Source organism: Oncorhynchus masou, chromosome 21, assembly GCF_036934945.1.
Source record: "Oncorhynchus masou masou isolate Uvic2021 chromosome 21, UVic_Omas_1.1, whole genome shotgun sequence".
Lineage (NCBI taxonomy): Eukaryota > Metazoa > Chordata > Actinopteri > Salmoniformes > Salmonidae > Oncorhynchus > Oncorhynchus masou.
Genome location: NC_088232.1, coordinates 8,371,654 through 8,389,720, shown reverse-complemented (window position 1 = coordinate 8,389,720; position 18,067 = coordinate 8,371,654). Strand labels below are relative to the sequence as shown.

Below are 18,067 nucleotides of genomic sequence, written 5' to 3'. Positions count from 1 at the left end.
GTTAACACTATCAACTTTTCCCTTGACTGTGGGAATTGTGATAGAATCAACGCAATATTAGCCACTTTCAATGCAACATACAGAAACGAAACAAACTAGGCAAGACAATTTCTTCCCAATTTTGTGATATCCAATTGTCCCATCACTGCAACTCCCGTAGGACTCGGGAGAGGCCAAGGTAGAGAGCTGTACGTCCTCTGAAACACAACCCTGCCAAGCCGCACTGCTTTTTGACAAACTGCTCGGTTAACCCGGAAGCCAGCCACCCCAATGTTAATTGTTTCCTTTGACACAACTGGCGACCATGTCAGCGTACATGTGCCCAGCCCGTCACAGGAGTCGCTAGAGCACGATGGGGTAAGGAAGTCCAGACCGGCCAAACCCTCCTTTAACCCGAATGACGCTGGGCCAATTGTGCACCGCCTCACGGATCTCCAGGTCGCGGCCCGGCCGCAACGCAGCCCAGGTTCAAACCCAGGTCTGCAGTGACGCAGACCGCAGCGCCACTCGGGAGGCATGCAATTCTTATTAGTATGCAAAACTAACTATGCAAGAGATTTTGCTGGAGGCAGACTACATCGGAGTAGGATTCTATTGCATTGACAGGCACCACTCAGGCCCGTACTCTACACAGACCAGTGCGCCATAACCAATCAGAGCTGTAGTAGGCCTATATGCATCTGTGCCATTCACTTTGAACTGGACTGTGTTTACAGCATGAGCGGTTGTGAGTAGATGTGCTTGTTTTGAGATCAGAGCAAGAGCTGTGTGTAGCCACGTGCGTTCATATCCTTTGCTAGTTAGTGAGTTATTAGCCCAGTAATAGATAATTTGTAGTCCGTAATGGGGGAATGATTTGCTTCTTACAAGAGCACAAAACGTGTACATTTCTAGACATCTTTGAAAAGTGAGTCAGCTGAAGAGCTTTTTTTGTCTTTAAAAGGGCAGTGTTGTATTTTGAGACAGGCTTGAATAAGCTAAGTAGCCAATAGGCAAAGGGTGGCATTTGTCTGATACTCTGTAATAATGGTATGGGAATAATAATGCGTTTTATTTTGTAAAGGGGTTTCTTGCATCAAACGAGAACATTTTCGGTCACCTCCTTGTCTGAAGGATAAGAGGATAAACAGGTTAATTTCAAGCCCCTGCATGTGTTTTTTTTTTCATTGAACACCACACATTGTTTGCTACTGTAGGCTGAATGAACAGCTTTTTACATGTTATGGGATGCATTTTCTCCATTGTTTTTGACGGTAGGCCACTCTGGTAAGCCTACATTATGATCATCCACGGTAGCGTACTTGAATTAAAGCGGGTACAGCCTCAGTGTTCGTAAGTAAACGCACACTGAAAGTTGCACAGAATTTTCACAACGTTCAAGTTTGCGCTCAGCAGGCACAGATTAAGCCTAGTCCAGGACAACAAAAAAACAACATTATTATTGATGGAATTTCGATGCCCTAGCATTACGCAGATGATTCAAATAGTCAAAGTTTAATGAGTTGGTTATCTGAAACAGCTGTGTCGTGCTAGGACAGAAAAACTAGACATGCACCCAGGGGGGTCCTCAGGGCTAAGGGGCCGGTTTCACAGATCAAGTCTAGTCCTGGAAATTCCATTTAGAATGTATTATTTATGTTGTCCTGGACTAGGCATAATCTGTGTCTCGGGAAACCGGACCAAAACATTCAGAGTAATAGAGTAAGGGGTCCATTTTGAAATTGGGTAGGAAACTGCAAAAGCTGTGCGTTTTGTCAAGACCTACTAGCGTATGTAGTCAAATGCGCGCATCACCTTGGACGAAGGCGTCTTGTGTAATGAAATCCCCCGCCACCCTCAGGAGGCCAAACGGAGAGGGCTAGGATGTTCTAAACTTCACGCAGTCTTTTTCTGAATGTCACCGTGTTTCATTGGGATGTTTTTGTTTCTCTCAGCAATGTCGCGAGTGGTGTCAGAATTACGTCTCGAGACACGCAACGCCACCTTTTTTACAATCCCAGGATCTCAAATAGACCTCTCGTCCTCACTCTAAACTCATCCCAGCTATAGACCACTGATACCTAACACTACGGCTAATCCTGTGCTCCAACTTCTTCACGTGTGTGCGTGTGTGTGTGTGACTGCGTACGCCGACGCTCCGAGCGGTGTGATGCATTGGGCATCCAAGAAGCTCGGAGGTTCACAAAATGTTGCAGTGAGCTCCATCACATTGTTTGTTGGGGCGTCAAAGATCAGCGGCGTGCTGGAGTGTCTTCCTCTTCATGAGAAGTGCACAGAAGAACTGCACGGGTGCTCGTCGACGCAAAGTGAAGAGATTGTATAGTGATGACCCAGCAGAAATGTAACACCGAGGCTGAGCATAACTTTTCACTGCATTGATTCAAAGTTAAGTGGCCATTGCAGTGGCATAGATAGGCACAATTCAACCATGGTAGTCTCATGATATGGATGTAATAGTTTAGACATTGTATGCATTCATACATGTAATAAGGAGCTCTGGTGAGAGCGTCAAGCAGTGACCGGCCATTCACTCTCCAATTGTATTCTCCCTTATCCGACCTCTTTTTATCCTCTCATCCGCCTTCCTCGTTTCCTGTTCTATAAATTATTATTCCGTTGATATGCGGCAACTGGCTTGTCTGGGGATTCATCAGGTGCTGGCAACTAATACCTCGTAAACAGCGCCGCTGCACCTGCTGATTTTTTAATCACAGCAGTACGTGCCAGGCTTCAATATTTACAGCCGCTGTCACAACCGTCCCCATGACCATCTGATACGAGGACTGACTTGTTTTTATAGGCATTAAAGCTTCAGACATTCGAATGGCTCCATGCTGATTCTCTGGTCAGGGGGACTCGGTGGAATTGCAGTTGGAGATGGAGCTCGGTGTGGAAAGAAATTTTAGGTGTACCTGCGTATTCCCAGATTCCAATTGGACACAAGTTGTGAATTATAATTGTTCTCTCAGTCAACTTGCTTTGTGAAATAATATAGGACCCAAGTTTCTAAAGTGTTATTTGGTTTTTGCTGAACAAGTTTGAATATCACTCATTTGAAAGGGAGGATCCAGTGTCCCACCATAACACTTCCCCCGTGGGCCGTGGTGGCCACAGCTGCTGTGTCGCCGCTGGTCTGTCCCCCGGAAACATGATCCTTTCTGCCCCTGGCCCTGGTTTGGATGGCGACAAGCCATGACGCCAGCCCCGGGATTTACCCCAATGTATGTAGCTGTGTGAGATTACTAAATGGACAGACAACTAGCCATTGTATAGCAGAATTTAGCATCTATCGTTGGCGCTCTATAGAAACCCTTCAGAGTGTTGGCCCCTTGACTAACACCACCAACACTGGCTGTTGGCAAGACGTACGGCTTGTGTTTTTAAAAGTCAATAGAGTCCTAAGTGCTTCTCTTGCACATTCTTTAAAACGGAGAGATGAATATTCCAGTTCGCCGTCCAATTAGAGGTGGCCCCGGTTGTTCGATGGGCTTTATCGGCTGCCTGTCAGCCTTCTAAAAGGACCCACAAACGGTACATTCTGTTTTTTAGGCATTAAATGATTTGAGTCTACCCTTTTTTGTTTGAATCCATCCATGATGGTGCATTTGGGATGAATGCTTAAGATCGTTCTATTTCCTGTCCCGTCCATGTGAGATACGTGTCTCGATGGCAGACCTGGCATGGTGTGTCCACTAAGCTGTAGGCGTGTCTACACATGGCTTCATCCCGTGTGTCATGTGGGTTTGGTTACCTGACGACAACCATGTCAGAGGAGACGCTGTTTCGGTAGCTTTTAGTTAAACGTCACTTGTGGGAGCAGCAAACAAGCGGTGTGTGTGTGTGTGTGTGGACATGTCACTTTAGAAAAAGGTTATCTCCTCACCCTCTGCGACGTTCTGAAAACACAGGAACGTGAAGGCAATGTGGAGGATGCCTGCTATAGTAAGTTGCTTTCACCTGTCCAGTTCTTTAATGCCAGTGCAGATATGGAGGCCATCTTTGGTGTATTGAGATGCAAACCATGTCCTCCTGGCTCCTGCCTCCTGCCATAACCAGAATGCAACATAGTCCTCAGCTTCCTGCTGTTCTCAACCTCCCAGTTCCATTTTCACCTGCTGTATATTTATCCACCCTTGCCTATTTTCAATGCTGCATAGGAGACTAAGTGGTTTTCCATGTACTGGCTGCCAGGAAAGGATTGTGGGTAATGGGTAGTGGTGTAACGGACCGTAGTTGATCTGTGCGGATCACCCCCACATGGTTCACGCATGTGAACCGCAGATCAATTGCATAGTTTAACCATCATAGTGTGAAATGGTCTTACTGCCGCTGATACTTTTTAAAGGGATTGTTCCCTAAATCTCGACTCCGAGTTGCAGTGAAAAGGTAAAGACAAGACCGATGCTGTGTTTTACTCTGAAGGTTGATTTTTATTATTATTATTTTTAAAGCAGTTGAATCCCAATGAATCAATCCTGGATGCTCACGTTGGAAAAAGCTTAAGGAGAAAAAAGTAGTGACGGCCATGGCTGGCGGAGGAGCTGAAGAACTGGAAAAAGCCTCCCGCTTCATTTAAGTCTCATGCATGAGAGCATTTCGGCTTCCTTGTCAAATATAATGATGGAGGAAGGGTGGTGGACAACACCATTACGGTGTGTAGTCATTCTGCCACAAGAAAGCAGCGTGATCATGGATATACATCGAGCGTGGCCACACATTTTTAAAGCATCATCACTTTGCTGCAGAATCAGACCGGGCTGAAGCCATCACCAAATCTATTGGGATGTTTATCGCTGCAGACATGAGGCCATACTCTGTTGTGGAAAACGAAAGGGTTTCAAAATATGGTTGAAAGTGCTTGAGCCACGCTACGAAATCACCTCGCCTACCCACTTCAGTATGGAGATCGTGCCAGAACTTTATGAACAGGAAAATATCATAAATTGTCAAACTATCCCAGGCATCCTCTACATGACTGTGACTACTCACTACACCACAGAGGAGGTGGGAGATGCGAAGTCCGGTGCTGCAGACACTCCCCCCTCGGAGTCACACAGGCACAAATCTGGTGGAGGTACTGCTAGGAGAGCAGTAGCAGAGTGGAAGCTAGAGAAGTCCAATATCAATATCCCAATCACCACAGATACTGCCAAGAACCAAGTAAAGGCAGTGATAGAGGCTGGACTGGGGCCACAGATAGCTTGCTTTGCACATGTGATCAATGTAGCATCCCAAAGGGGAATCTCAGGTAACCAGAAGGACCGCCTCCTTGGGAGGATCAGGAAGGTGGTTTCCTTTTTCCACCGAAGCACAACAGCCGCTCATGTGCTTTAAGACCAAGCAAGAAATGTTAGAGCTACCGACCCACAAGCTCATACACAATGTCACAACAGCATGGAACTCCATGTGGAGAGCTATCTTGAGCAGCAGGCAGCTGTATACTCTGCATTGATAGACGAGACCCTGGAGAAATATCAAGACATTGTCATCTTGTCTGATGATGACGCCAAAGTGGCAGAGGAGGTCCTCCAGGTGCTCAAACGCCTCAAAACGGTTACAAGCCTGTTGAGCACTGAAACTGCACTGTCTGCGATCCTACCTCTGAAAACAAGGATTCTACAATCCAAGGCCCCAAGTGAGGACGACAGCACCATCACTAGAGATGTCAAGGCTGCCATTAGAGAGGACCTGAACCCCAGATACCCCCCTAACGTACAGGACTACATTCATAGATCTACTGCACTGGATCCAAGGTTCAAGTCCCTGTCTCACCTAGACCCTGCCCTATACCGGAGGACATAGTGATCTCACCACTGAGATTGTGGCCACTGAATAGGTAAAGAAAAAGTAAGAGTGTTACTCTTTTTACTTAAAATATATTAAAATGAAAATGACTTAAAATATACTGCAGTCTAATCTTAGTCTATGCTATTGCTATTAGAATCATTTTTTAAATTTGTAATAATAATGGCTTTTTATTAAATGTTATTTCCACAATTAGAATTCTATGAACATAAATAGTTTAGTTAGATCAAGTCATTTCTTTCTGCAGGGTCAAGCCACAGAGCCGACAGGAGCAGACTCGGAGGCATGTCCCCCACAAAATAATTTGTCCATGAAGGAGCTTTGCCGGGAGACCTTTGTGTGCAAGGACACTGGCAAGACGTTTGCCAACACCATCAAAGAGGAGGCATCCTACAAGGCAGCAAGCGGCATTCCAGTGGACGGTGATCCACTGGCATGGTGGAAAAGCAATGAGTGTAAATACACTCACATTGCCATGATGGCTAGAGGCTACCTGGCTGTGCCTGGCACTTCAGCTCCCAGCGAGAGGGTGTTCTCCACGGCAGGGGACATAGTGACTGCAAAGAGGTCGACCCTCTCCCCAGAGAATGTAGACATTAAAAAAAATATATATATAATTTGAAGTTATAAGCTCAGGTCTGCTTTGCTTGGCCTTTTTTAATATATTTTTTAATGATGTGGACACAGGCAATTTTTGCATTCACAATTGTTCAAAGGAAGGTTACGTGCCTCATATTGCACTTTAATTTAACAATTGAGTATTGAATTTTTTATTTTAAGATTTTATTTAAACATTGAAAAGTTCCTTGCTTTGTTTTCTTTATTAAGTAATAAAAGGAAAGCAAAGTTATTTGTCTCCCTTTTTTTTGTTTTTTCATGCTGATCCCGAAAAATGATCCGATCTGTGACTCAAAACTGTGATCCGAACCGTGAGTTTTGTGATCCGTTGCTCCACTAGTAATGGGCATTTCCATCTAAAAGGACCCATGAGCACCAATGTGTCAAATGAAAGCTAAGAGTCATTATATTTTAGAAATTAAGGCATATACTGTGTGTATACATACATACATACATACATACATACATACATACATACAGTTGAAGTCGGAAGTTTACATACACTTAGGTTGGAGTCATTAAAACTTGTAAACTTCTGACATACTGTACATAGAGTTGAAGTTAACAAACTATAGATTTGGCAAGTCGGTTAGGTCATCTACTTTGTATGGCACAAGTCATTTTTCCAACCATTGTTTACAGACAGATTATTTCACTTAATTCACTGTATCACAATTCCAGTGGGTCAGAATTTTTACATACACTAAGTTGACTGCCTTTAAACAGCTTGGAAAATACCAGAAAATTATGTCATGGCTTTAGAAGATTCTGATATGCTAATTGACATAATCTGAGTCAATTGGAGGTGTACCTGTGGATGTATTTCAAGGTCTACCTTCAAACTCGCTTTGCTTGACATCATGGGAAATCAAAACAAATCAGCCAAGACCTCAGAAAAAAATTGTAGACCTCCACAAGTCTGGATCATCCTTGGGAGCAATTTCCAAATGCCTGAAGCTACCACGTTCATCTGTACAAACAATAGTACGCAAGTATAAACACCATGGGACCACGCAGCCGTCATACTGCTCAGGAAGGAGACGCGTTCTGTCCTAGATATGAACGTACTTTGGTGCGAAAAGTGCAAATCAATCCCAGAACAACAGCGAAGGACCTTGTGAAGATGCTGGAGGAAACCGGTACAACAGTATCTATATCCACAGTAAAACGAGTCCTATATCGACACAACCTGAAAGCCCGCTCGGCAAGGAAGAAGCCACTGCTCCAAATCCGCCATAAAAAAGCCAGACTACGGTTTGCAACTGTACATGGGGACAAAGATCATACTTTTTGGAGAAATGTCCTCTGGTCAGATGAAACAAAAATAGAAATGTTTGGCCATAATGACCATCGTCATGGAGGAAAAAGAGGGAGGCTTGCAAGCCAAAGAACACATTCCCAACTGTGAAGCACGGGGGTGGCAGCATCATGTTGTGGGGGTGCTTTGCTGCAGGAGGGACTGGTGCACTTCACAAAATAGATGGCATCATGAGGATGTAAAATTATGTGGATATATTGAAGCAACAACTCAAGACATCAGTCAGGATGTTAAAGCTTGGTGGGAAATGGGTCTTCCAAATGGACAATGACCCCAAGCATACTTCCAAAGTTGTGCAAAATGGCTTAAGGACAACAAAGTCAAGGTATTGGAGTGGCCATCACAAAGCCCTGACCTCAATCCTATAGAAAATGTGTGGGCAGAACTGAAAAAGCTTGTGCGAGCAAGGAGGCCTACAAACCAGACTCCGCTACACCAGCTTTGTCAGGAGGAATGGGCCAAAATTCACCCAACCAAAATGTTTTGCGGCCTTGCTGTAGGTTGTAGAGGGAGGAATCCACTGAATCCCCCTGAACAAAAGGCTCTGTGTGTGTCTGAGGGAAGCTTGTGGAAGGCTACCCGTAACGTTTGACCCCATTTAAACTATTTAAAGGCAATGCTACCAAATGCTAATTGAGTGTATGTAAACTTCTGACCCACTAGGAATGTGATGAAAGAAATAAAAGCTGGAATAAATCATTCTCTACTATTATTCTGACATTTTCACATTCTTAAAATAAAGTGTTGATCCTAAATGACCTAAGACAGTAAAAATCCCCAATGATAAAATGTAAGGAATTGTGAAAAACTGAGTTTAAATGTATTTGGCTAAGGTGTATGTAATCTTCTGACTTCAACTGTACTTGTCAAACGTTTGGACACCTACTCATTCCAGGGTTTTTCTTTGTTTGTACTGTTTTCTACATTGAAGAATAATAGTGAAGACATCAACTATGAAATAACACATATGGAATTGTGTAGTAACCAAAAAAGTGTTAAACAAATGAAAATATATTCGTTCAAATAGCCACCCTTTGCCTTGATGACAGCTTTGCACACTTGGTATTCTCTCAACCAGTTTCATGAGGTAGTCATCTGGAATGCATGTTAAGTTAATTTGTGGAATTTCTTTCCTTATTGTGTTTAAGCTAATCTGTTGTGTTGTGGGGAGGGGGGGTATACAGAAGATAGCCCTATTTGGTAAAAGACCAAGTCCAAATTTTGTCAAGAACAGCTCAAATAAGCAAAGAGAAACGACAGACCATTCATTACTTTAAGACATGATGGTCAGTCAATCCGGAAAATTTCAAGAACTTTGAAAGTTTCTTCAAATGCAGTCGCAAAAACCATCAAGCGTTATGATGAAATTGGCTCTCATGAGGACCGCCACAGGAATGGAATACCCAGAGTTACCTCTGCTTCAGAGGATACGTTCATTAGAGTTACCAACCAGAAGTTGCAGCCCAAATAATATCTTCCCAGAGTTCAAGTAACAGACATCTCAACATCAACTGTTCAGAGGAGACTGCGTGAATCAGAACTTCATGGTCGAATTGCTGCAAAGAAACTACTATAGAAGGACACTAATAAGAAGAGACTTGCTTGGGCCAAGAAACATGAGCAATGGTGTCCTTTAGAGTATGCAAAGCTGTCTAGGAAAAGGGTAGCTATTTCAAGGAAATAAATCAAATATATTTTGATTTGTTTAACACAATTCTGTGCCCTCTGCCTAGTAACATCTCTCTGTGGCTAACCTAATCATTTGTGTCACAACTGCTAACTTGTGCATTTGTAAACAAACCGTTTACAAGGCTTGTAACTTAATGTATTACTGTGCGTTGCCTTTTGTTTAGCTTCTGTGTGACCATGTTTTATTGTAAATGGTTGGCTAGAAATAATGGTGTGATGGTGTTTTCTAGTAGTACTTCTCAACTCTGGTTTAGGGGTACCCTCGACGTTGCAAATTTTTGTTCTAACCCAGCACTAACACGTTCTCATTTAAACTAATAGAGGGTCTGGGTGAATAGTTAAGTCGCTGAATTATGCGTTTGTCATAAAGCATTTACAAATTATATTCTTCCAGAATCAATTGGTAAACAGGCCTATCATTATAGGCCCGTATATATATTTAAAAAAAAATGTATTACAGAAATCTAATTTCATTAAGTATTCACACCCCTGAGTCAATACTTTGTAGAAGCACCTTTGGCAGCGATTGCAGCTGTGAGTCTTTCTGGGAAAGAGCTTTGCATGCCTAGATTGTACAATATTAGCCCATTTTTGTTATTTTTGAAAATTCTTCAAGCTCTGTCAAGTTAATTTGTTAATCATTGCTAGACAACCATTTACAAGTCTTTAACTTGAGATTTTCAAGCAGATTTTCAATCAACATTTTTAACTAGTGAATTTCAAGCATTCAATGTCGTTTCCTCTCCAGCAACTCAGTTAGGAAGAATGCCTGCATATTTGTAGTGACTGGGTGGATTGATACACCATCCAAAGCCTACAGTAATGAATAACTTCACCATGCTCAAAGGGATATTCAGCGTCTTATTAAAAAAAATATAGAATATTCACATCTACCAATCGGTGCCCTTCTTTGCAAGGCATTGAAATATCTTGCTGGTCTTTGGATTAATCTGTGTTTTGAAATTCACTACTCGATTTGAGGCACCTTTTTTATAGATCAATTTTATGTGGGTTACAGAGATGGGGTAGTCATTCAAAAATCATGTTGACCACTATTACTTAACACTGAATGAGTCCATGCAACAACTTATGCAATTTAAGCACATTTCTTTACTCCTGAGCTTATTGAGGCCTAACAAAGGTGTTGAATATTTATTGACTGAAGACATTTCAGCTTTTCAATTAAAAAAAAAATACATTTCTAAAATGTTCGACAAACAGGTTTCCACTTTGACATTTATGGATTAGTGTAAAGGTGTGTGAATACTTTCTGAAGGCACCGTCCTTATATACACACACGCAGTAAACATGTACACAAACATACCAAGGCCTGGACTTTCCAACGGGGCCCTTTTCCATATCAATCATGGACAAGAGTATTTTTAGAGCTGATTCATCACCCATCATGTACAGCATTAAGGAATTACATTTGGTGTATGTTTGGTACGGGTACATACGGTACAGTTAAGTAGCTGTATTGTTGGCCTGTAGCATTTATCAGTTCCTTATCATGACGTTATGCCAGTGTGACAGCGCGGACATTGAGTGACATAAAAAAAACGAACATAGCAGACACTCGAAGGGAATATCTCAAAACAAAGGTGATATTTTGCTCCATATCTTAAGAGATTTTCGGGGGAAGATTGTTGTAAGTTGGAAAATGGCCTCATTTTAAAAGTAAGGTTAGCTTTGTTTCCAGTTTACAGCGAGGCAGGGAGGATGCATTAAGACGTGCCAGATCTGAGGTACACTAATTGATTTTGATTCGCCCGTCAGCCGCGAGCTCATCGCTCCACAAGTGAACCCGTTTGTCCCTCTGTTTGGCGCTCTGTCCTAACGAGTCATGTATCTGTAGATCTAACTCGTGACAGAGCCCTTGTGCTCAGTGAAGCAGGAAGTCGGTTTTCTTAGGCCATCACACAAAAGACCATACTATGTGTAGCCTATAATATTATGCAATATTTATAGATTAGTTGTTTTATAAATTCAGTTATCCATGTATAATATATTTTCAGTGCTTCAAGTTTAATTTATATTATCATCCACATAGTTGCACAAATTAATGGATATTTATTTTATTACCTCCAATAAATTCATGTAAAAATGTTTTTTTAAGTTTGCGTGTTATGTCCCCTGGGAAATAGCTGCACAACTCAAGGGGGTTTCCTCATACAATATAGATTAAAGGAAGGAAAATGTCAAATGTCAAATGTTTCACATTCCACAACTACATGCTTGTGATACTCAATTCTAGGAGCTACTCTGCAGAGATGCAGCTACCCTAGCTACTGTATGACTGTTAGGACTGGTGTCCAACCGAGCAGTAATCCACCTGATTTCAGAAGTCAAGAGAACGACAAACAAACAAGAATGAATGTTCATTTTAGGCTACGAGTCGTGTTGAGCCTGGCACAAAACTGGGGCAATGTTAATTCTGCTGCCCTTAACACCAATGGGAGGAATGCATGTTGGAACTATTTGAGGAAATGAGGTCTGTTTTTACAACCGCACTACTTTTTGTAGTCAATGTCCCCCTTTAAGAGACTTTTTTTTTAGTTTGAGTCACTCAAGTTATTTCTGATGGAGAACTTTTTGAGGTACAGTACATGTATTATCCACATTGTCCATTTCACATGGCATGACGAGCTGAATTGCACCAGGTAATGTGAAAGAGAAGTATGATTTCTGTTTCATCTGAGGGCTTTACAGTGGGCAATAATCTAACCGCTGTCTCTGACTCCTTTTCTCCAGGAAAGTGTACCCAGCGGCGGTAGAACTGTTAGGAGAACTCTTCAACATGAATACAGGTATGTGATGGGCCTGTTTTTAAACCCCACGCAACACACGCGCGCACACACATTAGGATGTTGACCTCAAGGCATTGCGCATATCCGTGTCCGTTGACATTTTGCCAGCTGTTGAGTACTGCTTGCTGCCGGAGTTGCTTAGCTATGTCATCGGTTTCCTTTCTTTTTTTCCCAACCAACTCTCATTTCATTTCAAGATTCAGATTGAGGCAAGTTCGCAACAGATCTCTTATTTTTATATTTTGTTTTTTTATAATAAATGATCTGTTTGAAGACTTTTAGAGCCGTTAAGAGTATCGGCATCTTGTTAGCATTAGCCTAGCATTCAGAAAAGCTTTGAATGAAGGGCGGCCGATTCCAGCCTTGATCAATGAAACGTATAGAGCAAGGGTAGCCAGCCTTCCTCCTGGAGAGCTACTCTCCTGCAGGGTTTCACTCCGACCCTGCTCTAACAAACCCAACCCTCCCAATCAGCTGCTCATAGGACCTTGTGTTACAACAGGGTTGAAGCAAACCCCCCCCCCCATCCAACAGCTCTCCAGGAGGAGTGACGGCCCCCCCTGCTCTATAATGTAGATGCATAGAGGCATTACACACATTCCATTGCTTTATGATCTACTTATACACCCACGTAATTCCTCTCATTCATAAATCGGCCTTTAATTCATAAATCGGCCTCTAAAGCTCCATCTTAAACTTGGCCCGTATCCCAAAATGTATAGAGTGTTTCATTACAGTAGCTATGATGACAAATCCTTCACTTGGTGTTAATACACTCCTACGCCGTCTGTTACTCTGCCAATGAAAGTCTGGATTTGTTCCTGCTATGGCAATTGTTCACAGCACAAGACCTATCGAGGTGCCAATAGCCTCCGCGCAATCTAGAATGCTCTTATCAAGTCCGCCAGGCATATGCCCTCATTAAGTTTCCATGACATTGCAATCAGAGCTTTGCTCCAGCTTTGGTTAATGTTTACATCACCAGTTATTGAGTCACTGAACATCCCACAGTGTTTGCCAACAGAACGTTGCCTTCGAAATGGCAGGGTGCGCTGAAACGTTTTGCATGCAGAGTGATTCTGTGCCCTCTTGGAGAAGTAAACAGCGTTTCATTACTCCCACGTCGATGACCAAGCAAGCATGAACGTTGATCTGCGCTGAGGTCATAGTTCATATGAAGTAGGAAGGGGGACTTTTAATTACTGTGTGTTTTACTGCATGCCTGAATCGACCAGAATGTAAACAAACACACAATCGGTTAAGAGAGGTTTTGGTGGTGATTGTTATAGAATCTCTCCTTTATAGTTTTCGTTCTATTCAGTATTGACAACCTAAGAGTGTAGACACATAGACAATCAGTCAGCGATATGACATCACAGTGGGCAACTTCCTGCTGACAGCCAAACAACAACACTGTGTATAATGGCATAGGATACTATGACGTATGTCAGTACAGACTATTCCCTCCATCCATCCCGACATGAGCCGTCATCCTCCTCCCGTCCCCCATTGCTTATGAGAATGGAGCCGTTGTAATGCATGTGCTTTGCCTTCTCTTTCCTGGGGGGCCTTTGGCTTGTGCGTGCGTGTGTGTGTGTGTGGGTGTGTGTGTGCGCTGCTTTCTGCTGCTGTGGCTGCTGGCTGTGCCTTCTCAGATAGCGGAGGACACACTCGCAAAAGCACCGCCTTGCTAGTCACCCGCTCCCACATGAAACGGGTCCAGAGTGTCCCGAATCTGGCTACAGGTACTAACACACACACCTTATACACACCACTGTCACACACACACACTCACACACACACACACACACACCTAATACACACCACTGACACACACACACTCACACACACACACACCTAATTCACACCACTGTCACACACACATACACACTACTGTCACACACACACACACCTAATACACACCACTGTCACACACACACACCTAATACACACCACTGTCACACACACACACACACACACACACACACACACACACACACACACACACACACACACACACACACACCTAATACACACCACTGTCACACACACACACCAACAAAACACAACCCTTATGCCTAACACACATACACAGGCCTGTACAAACGATCATTGAGTCACACTGATGTTGATGGGGGTAAGTGAAGGCCATGCTAACACAGTCAATCAGTGCAACTTTTGACGATGCGCAAATAAGACATGCAGTGCATTTGGGAAGGATTCATACCACTTGACTCTTTCCACATTTTTGTTACGTTACAGCCTTATTCTAAAATTGATTAAATATATATTTTTTCTCATCAATCTACACACAATATCCCATAATGACGAAGCGAAAACAGGTTTTTAGAATGTTTTTATTTTTTTTGCAAATGTATAAAAAATATGAAACTCGAAATTGAGCTCAGGTGCATCCTGTTTCCATTGATTGTCCTTGATGTTTCTACAACTTGGTTGGAGTCCACCTGTGGTAAATTCAATTGATTGGATATGATTTGCAAAGGCAAACACCTGTTCGTAGAGCTCCGAGACAGGATTGTGTCGAGGCACAGATCTGGGGAAGGGTACAAAAACATTTCTGCAGCATTAAGGTCCCCAAGAACAGTGGCCTCCATCATTCTTAAATGAAAAAAGTTAGGAACCACCTAGAGCTGGCCACCCGACCAAACTGAGCAATTGGGGGAGAATGGCCTTGGTCAGTGATTTAACCAAGAACCCAATGGTCACTCTTGACAGAGCTCCAGAGTTCCTCTATGGTAATGGGAGAACCAATCAGGCCTTTATGGCAAAGTGGCCAGACGGAAGCCGGAGTTTGCCAACAGGCACCTAAAGGACTATCAGACCATGGGAAATCAGATTATCTGGTCTGATGAAACCAAGATTGAACTCTTTGGCCTTGATGCCAAATGTCACGTCTGAAGGAAACCTGGCACCATCCCTACGGTGAAGCATGGTGCTGGCAGCATCATCCTTTTGGGGATGTTTTTCAGCAGAATAGACTGGGAGACTTGTCAGGGTTGAGGAAAAGATGAGCGGAGCAAAGTACAGAAAGATCCTTGATGAAAACCTGCTCCAGAGCGCTCAGGACCTCAGACTGAGGTGAAGGTTTATCTTCCAACAAGACAACGACCCTAAGCACTCAGCCAAGACAATGTAGGAGTGGTTTCGTGACAAGTCTCTAAATGTCCTTGAGTGGCCCAGCCGGAATCCGGGCTTAAAATAGCTGTGCAGCGACACTCCCCATCCAACCTGACAGAGCTTGGGAGGATCTGCACAGAAGAATAGGATAAACTCCCCAAATACAGATGTGCCAGGCTTGTAGCGTCATACCCAAGAAGACTCTAGGCTGTAATCGCTGCCAAAGGTGCTTCAACAAAGCACTGAGTAAAGGCTCTGAATAATTATGTAAATGTGATATTTCCATTATTTATTTTTTACATTTGAAAAACCTGTTTTTGCTTTGTCATTATGGGGTATTGTGTGTAGATTGAAGGGGGAATCAATCCATTTTAGAATAAGGCTGTAACGTAACAATGTGGAAAAGGTTGGTGTCTGAATACTTTCCGAATGCACTGTAATTGAGTAAATTACTGTAACAGTAGTTAATTTTGTTAATACTCCATACCATTCTATTTAATAGAGTCCTTCGTGGGGTTTCATGTTCTATCAAGACGTAAAATGGCCACTTTGTTTAAATGTTGTCTTTTCTTCCACCTCATCCCTTCCACCGCCCTGACATCATTCACTTCCTGTTGCTTTCATTTTGTCTTACTCCCTGTGACTACCGTCGTTTGTCATCCTCTGGCACCAGCGTCCTTCTCACGATCTGTCACTCCGTTTCCTCTCCTTTATCCTCTGCTATCACTCAATATCACTCTCTTTTCTTCCCCCTTTGTTCTGTTTTCATTCCTCTGAGGAACTAGATGGTTTGTGTCCGTTTCTCAGAGCTTTGCTGTGATTGGGTAAGACACGGCTCTGTTCGAGTCGAGGGGATTCCCAACGTGCTTTGCAGCGGATGTGTGCACTGTACACGGTTGGGCGTGACCAATTTAGAAATGGTGCTGTGGTGGCTCGAAACCATGGCAACCCCGACTCACTCTTACCCTACATTTTGGCTCTGAGCTTGGATCTAGTGGGAAACAGACAGGGATGTTGTGTGTTTGTCTTTGACTTTAATCTTCATGGACTGACATCTAACACATATTGCTTGTGAGGGTATTGCATAGTCTAAAGCAGGGTTCCCCAACTGGCGGTCTGCGGGCCAAATTTAGCCTGCCAGCAATATTATTAGGACCCCGCAAATTAATTATGATTCTTTTCTTTTAAATAAAGAAGGAAGTTACGCTACCTAAATAATGCTATAGTTACATTTTAACTTCATTCACGAGGTGAGAGAATGAGGATGACAGTCAGCTCATAAAGCAGGTAGCGGACCATTTTGGGGTGCTGAAACGTAAAGCTGCAACCGCAGCGCAATCAATAGGTGAACAGCGCCAGGTGCTGAAAATATAGCAAATTTTAATTTTACAAACGACAAGTCTTTCTTCCGAACCTAGGCCCATATAAAATAACTTAAGTGGGTGAGGTAGGCGATGAGGCTCAACAGCATCTTTCACAAGAACCAAATATATGGCCTAATAGAAGTTTTTCACATTTTTTAAATTAGGCCTATGTACAATTTCAACTGACCAAAAATGTAGCATCCTACATAAAACAATAATTTAAAGATAAAAAAGTTGATGTCTGTATCGGGATAGCCTGCTCCTTTAAGGACAGATCAAACATAAAATACTGTCAGCTTGTGATCTAAATATCTCCAGATAAGCACTCACAATAATGTTACTATTTACAGTCATATAGGCCTCTAAGTTACTTAATGGAAAAAGTTGCATTTCCCCTCAGACACAATCTAGTGGATGTCGGGGTGAGATGGTCTATATTGCGTTCATGGAGGAAAATGAGGGCTCACAGGTGTAAGGCGACCCAAGCATTGTTTGTGCATAGAATGCACGTTTCTTAATTGTGCTGTATTTCTCTGAGCATGCCACTCAAAACTCGGCACTTCTGAGCGCATCCTTGATTTGGCTCGATGTCTGGAATTCAATTGTGTCCTCATTCAGCGAGGGTATCGTTTTCTTAGCAAGAAAGTATAATTCTCCACCTGGGCTTCCTAGGCCACAAGTTTCGTAGGCCACACGTTTCCTAGGCCAAAAGTTTCCTCGGCCACAAGTGTTTCCACCACGTCCATGACTGTTTTTCCTCTTCCTTGTAACTGCAGGTGTAACCTGTTTTAAGTGACAGAATATGTCAGCCCCCCCCAAAAAAAGCTGTGTTGTGTAGCTTGCAGTTAACGCTTCGATGTTTCTGCGTCGGGCCTCTTGTCTGGGGCGGGAAGGCCACTTTGAAGTTCCCATGCTTAGATTCATAATGACGTCTGATATTTTGAATTCTTTGCCAACAGCAACATTTTCATAGCAAATAAGATACAGCTGGCTTGGCATTGGGGGAAAGAAATATGGTAAGATGGTGTGCACGTTCTTCCCCGAACCTTCAATTTTCATTACCAACTTTCTATTGATACTTTTTGAGAGCGACATTTTCTGTTGCTATGGAGCTAATTGTTTCTGAACAAATGTTGACGTCACAAAAAGTAGTGGGCTCTACAGTAGGCCATGTAGACCTATTTGTCCCAACCAATCAACACACAGTGAAATAGACAAAAATTATAATTGAATAGGAGCGTAATCAGATCGAAACCATTGTTAGTCACTGAATGTATTATATACTATGAATTTATTATGTACTATCAGATGTTAAAAATGTTGTTCAA

General features: G+C 42.8%; 1 protein-coding gene across 1 annotated transcript in view; it reads left to right on the top strand.

Moving 5' to 3' along the window:
* Positions 1–5,394: 5,394 nt before the first annotated feature.
* Positions 5,395–18,067, top strand: part of LOC135508574 (sorbin and SH3 domain-containing protein 2-like) — a 55,534-nt gene continuing 42,861 nt past the window's right edge. Inside the window, exons 1-4 of the mRNA XM_064928848.1 lie at positions 5,395–5,712; positions 6,053–6,372; positions 12,182–12,237; positions 13,893–13,982. Coding sequence (XP_064784920.1) covers positions 5,395–5,712; positions 6,053–6,372; positions 12,182–12,237; positions 13,893–13,982 — 784 coding nt within the window. The remainder of the gene's footprint in view (positions 5,713–6,052; positions 6,373–12,181; positions 12,238–13,892; positions 13,983–18,067) is intronic.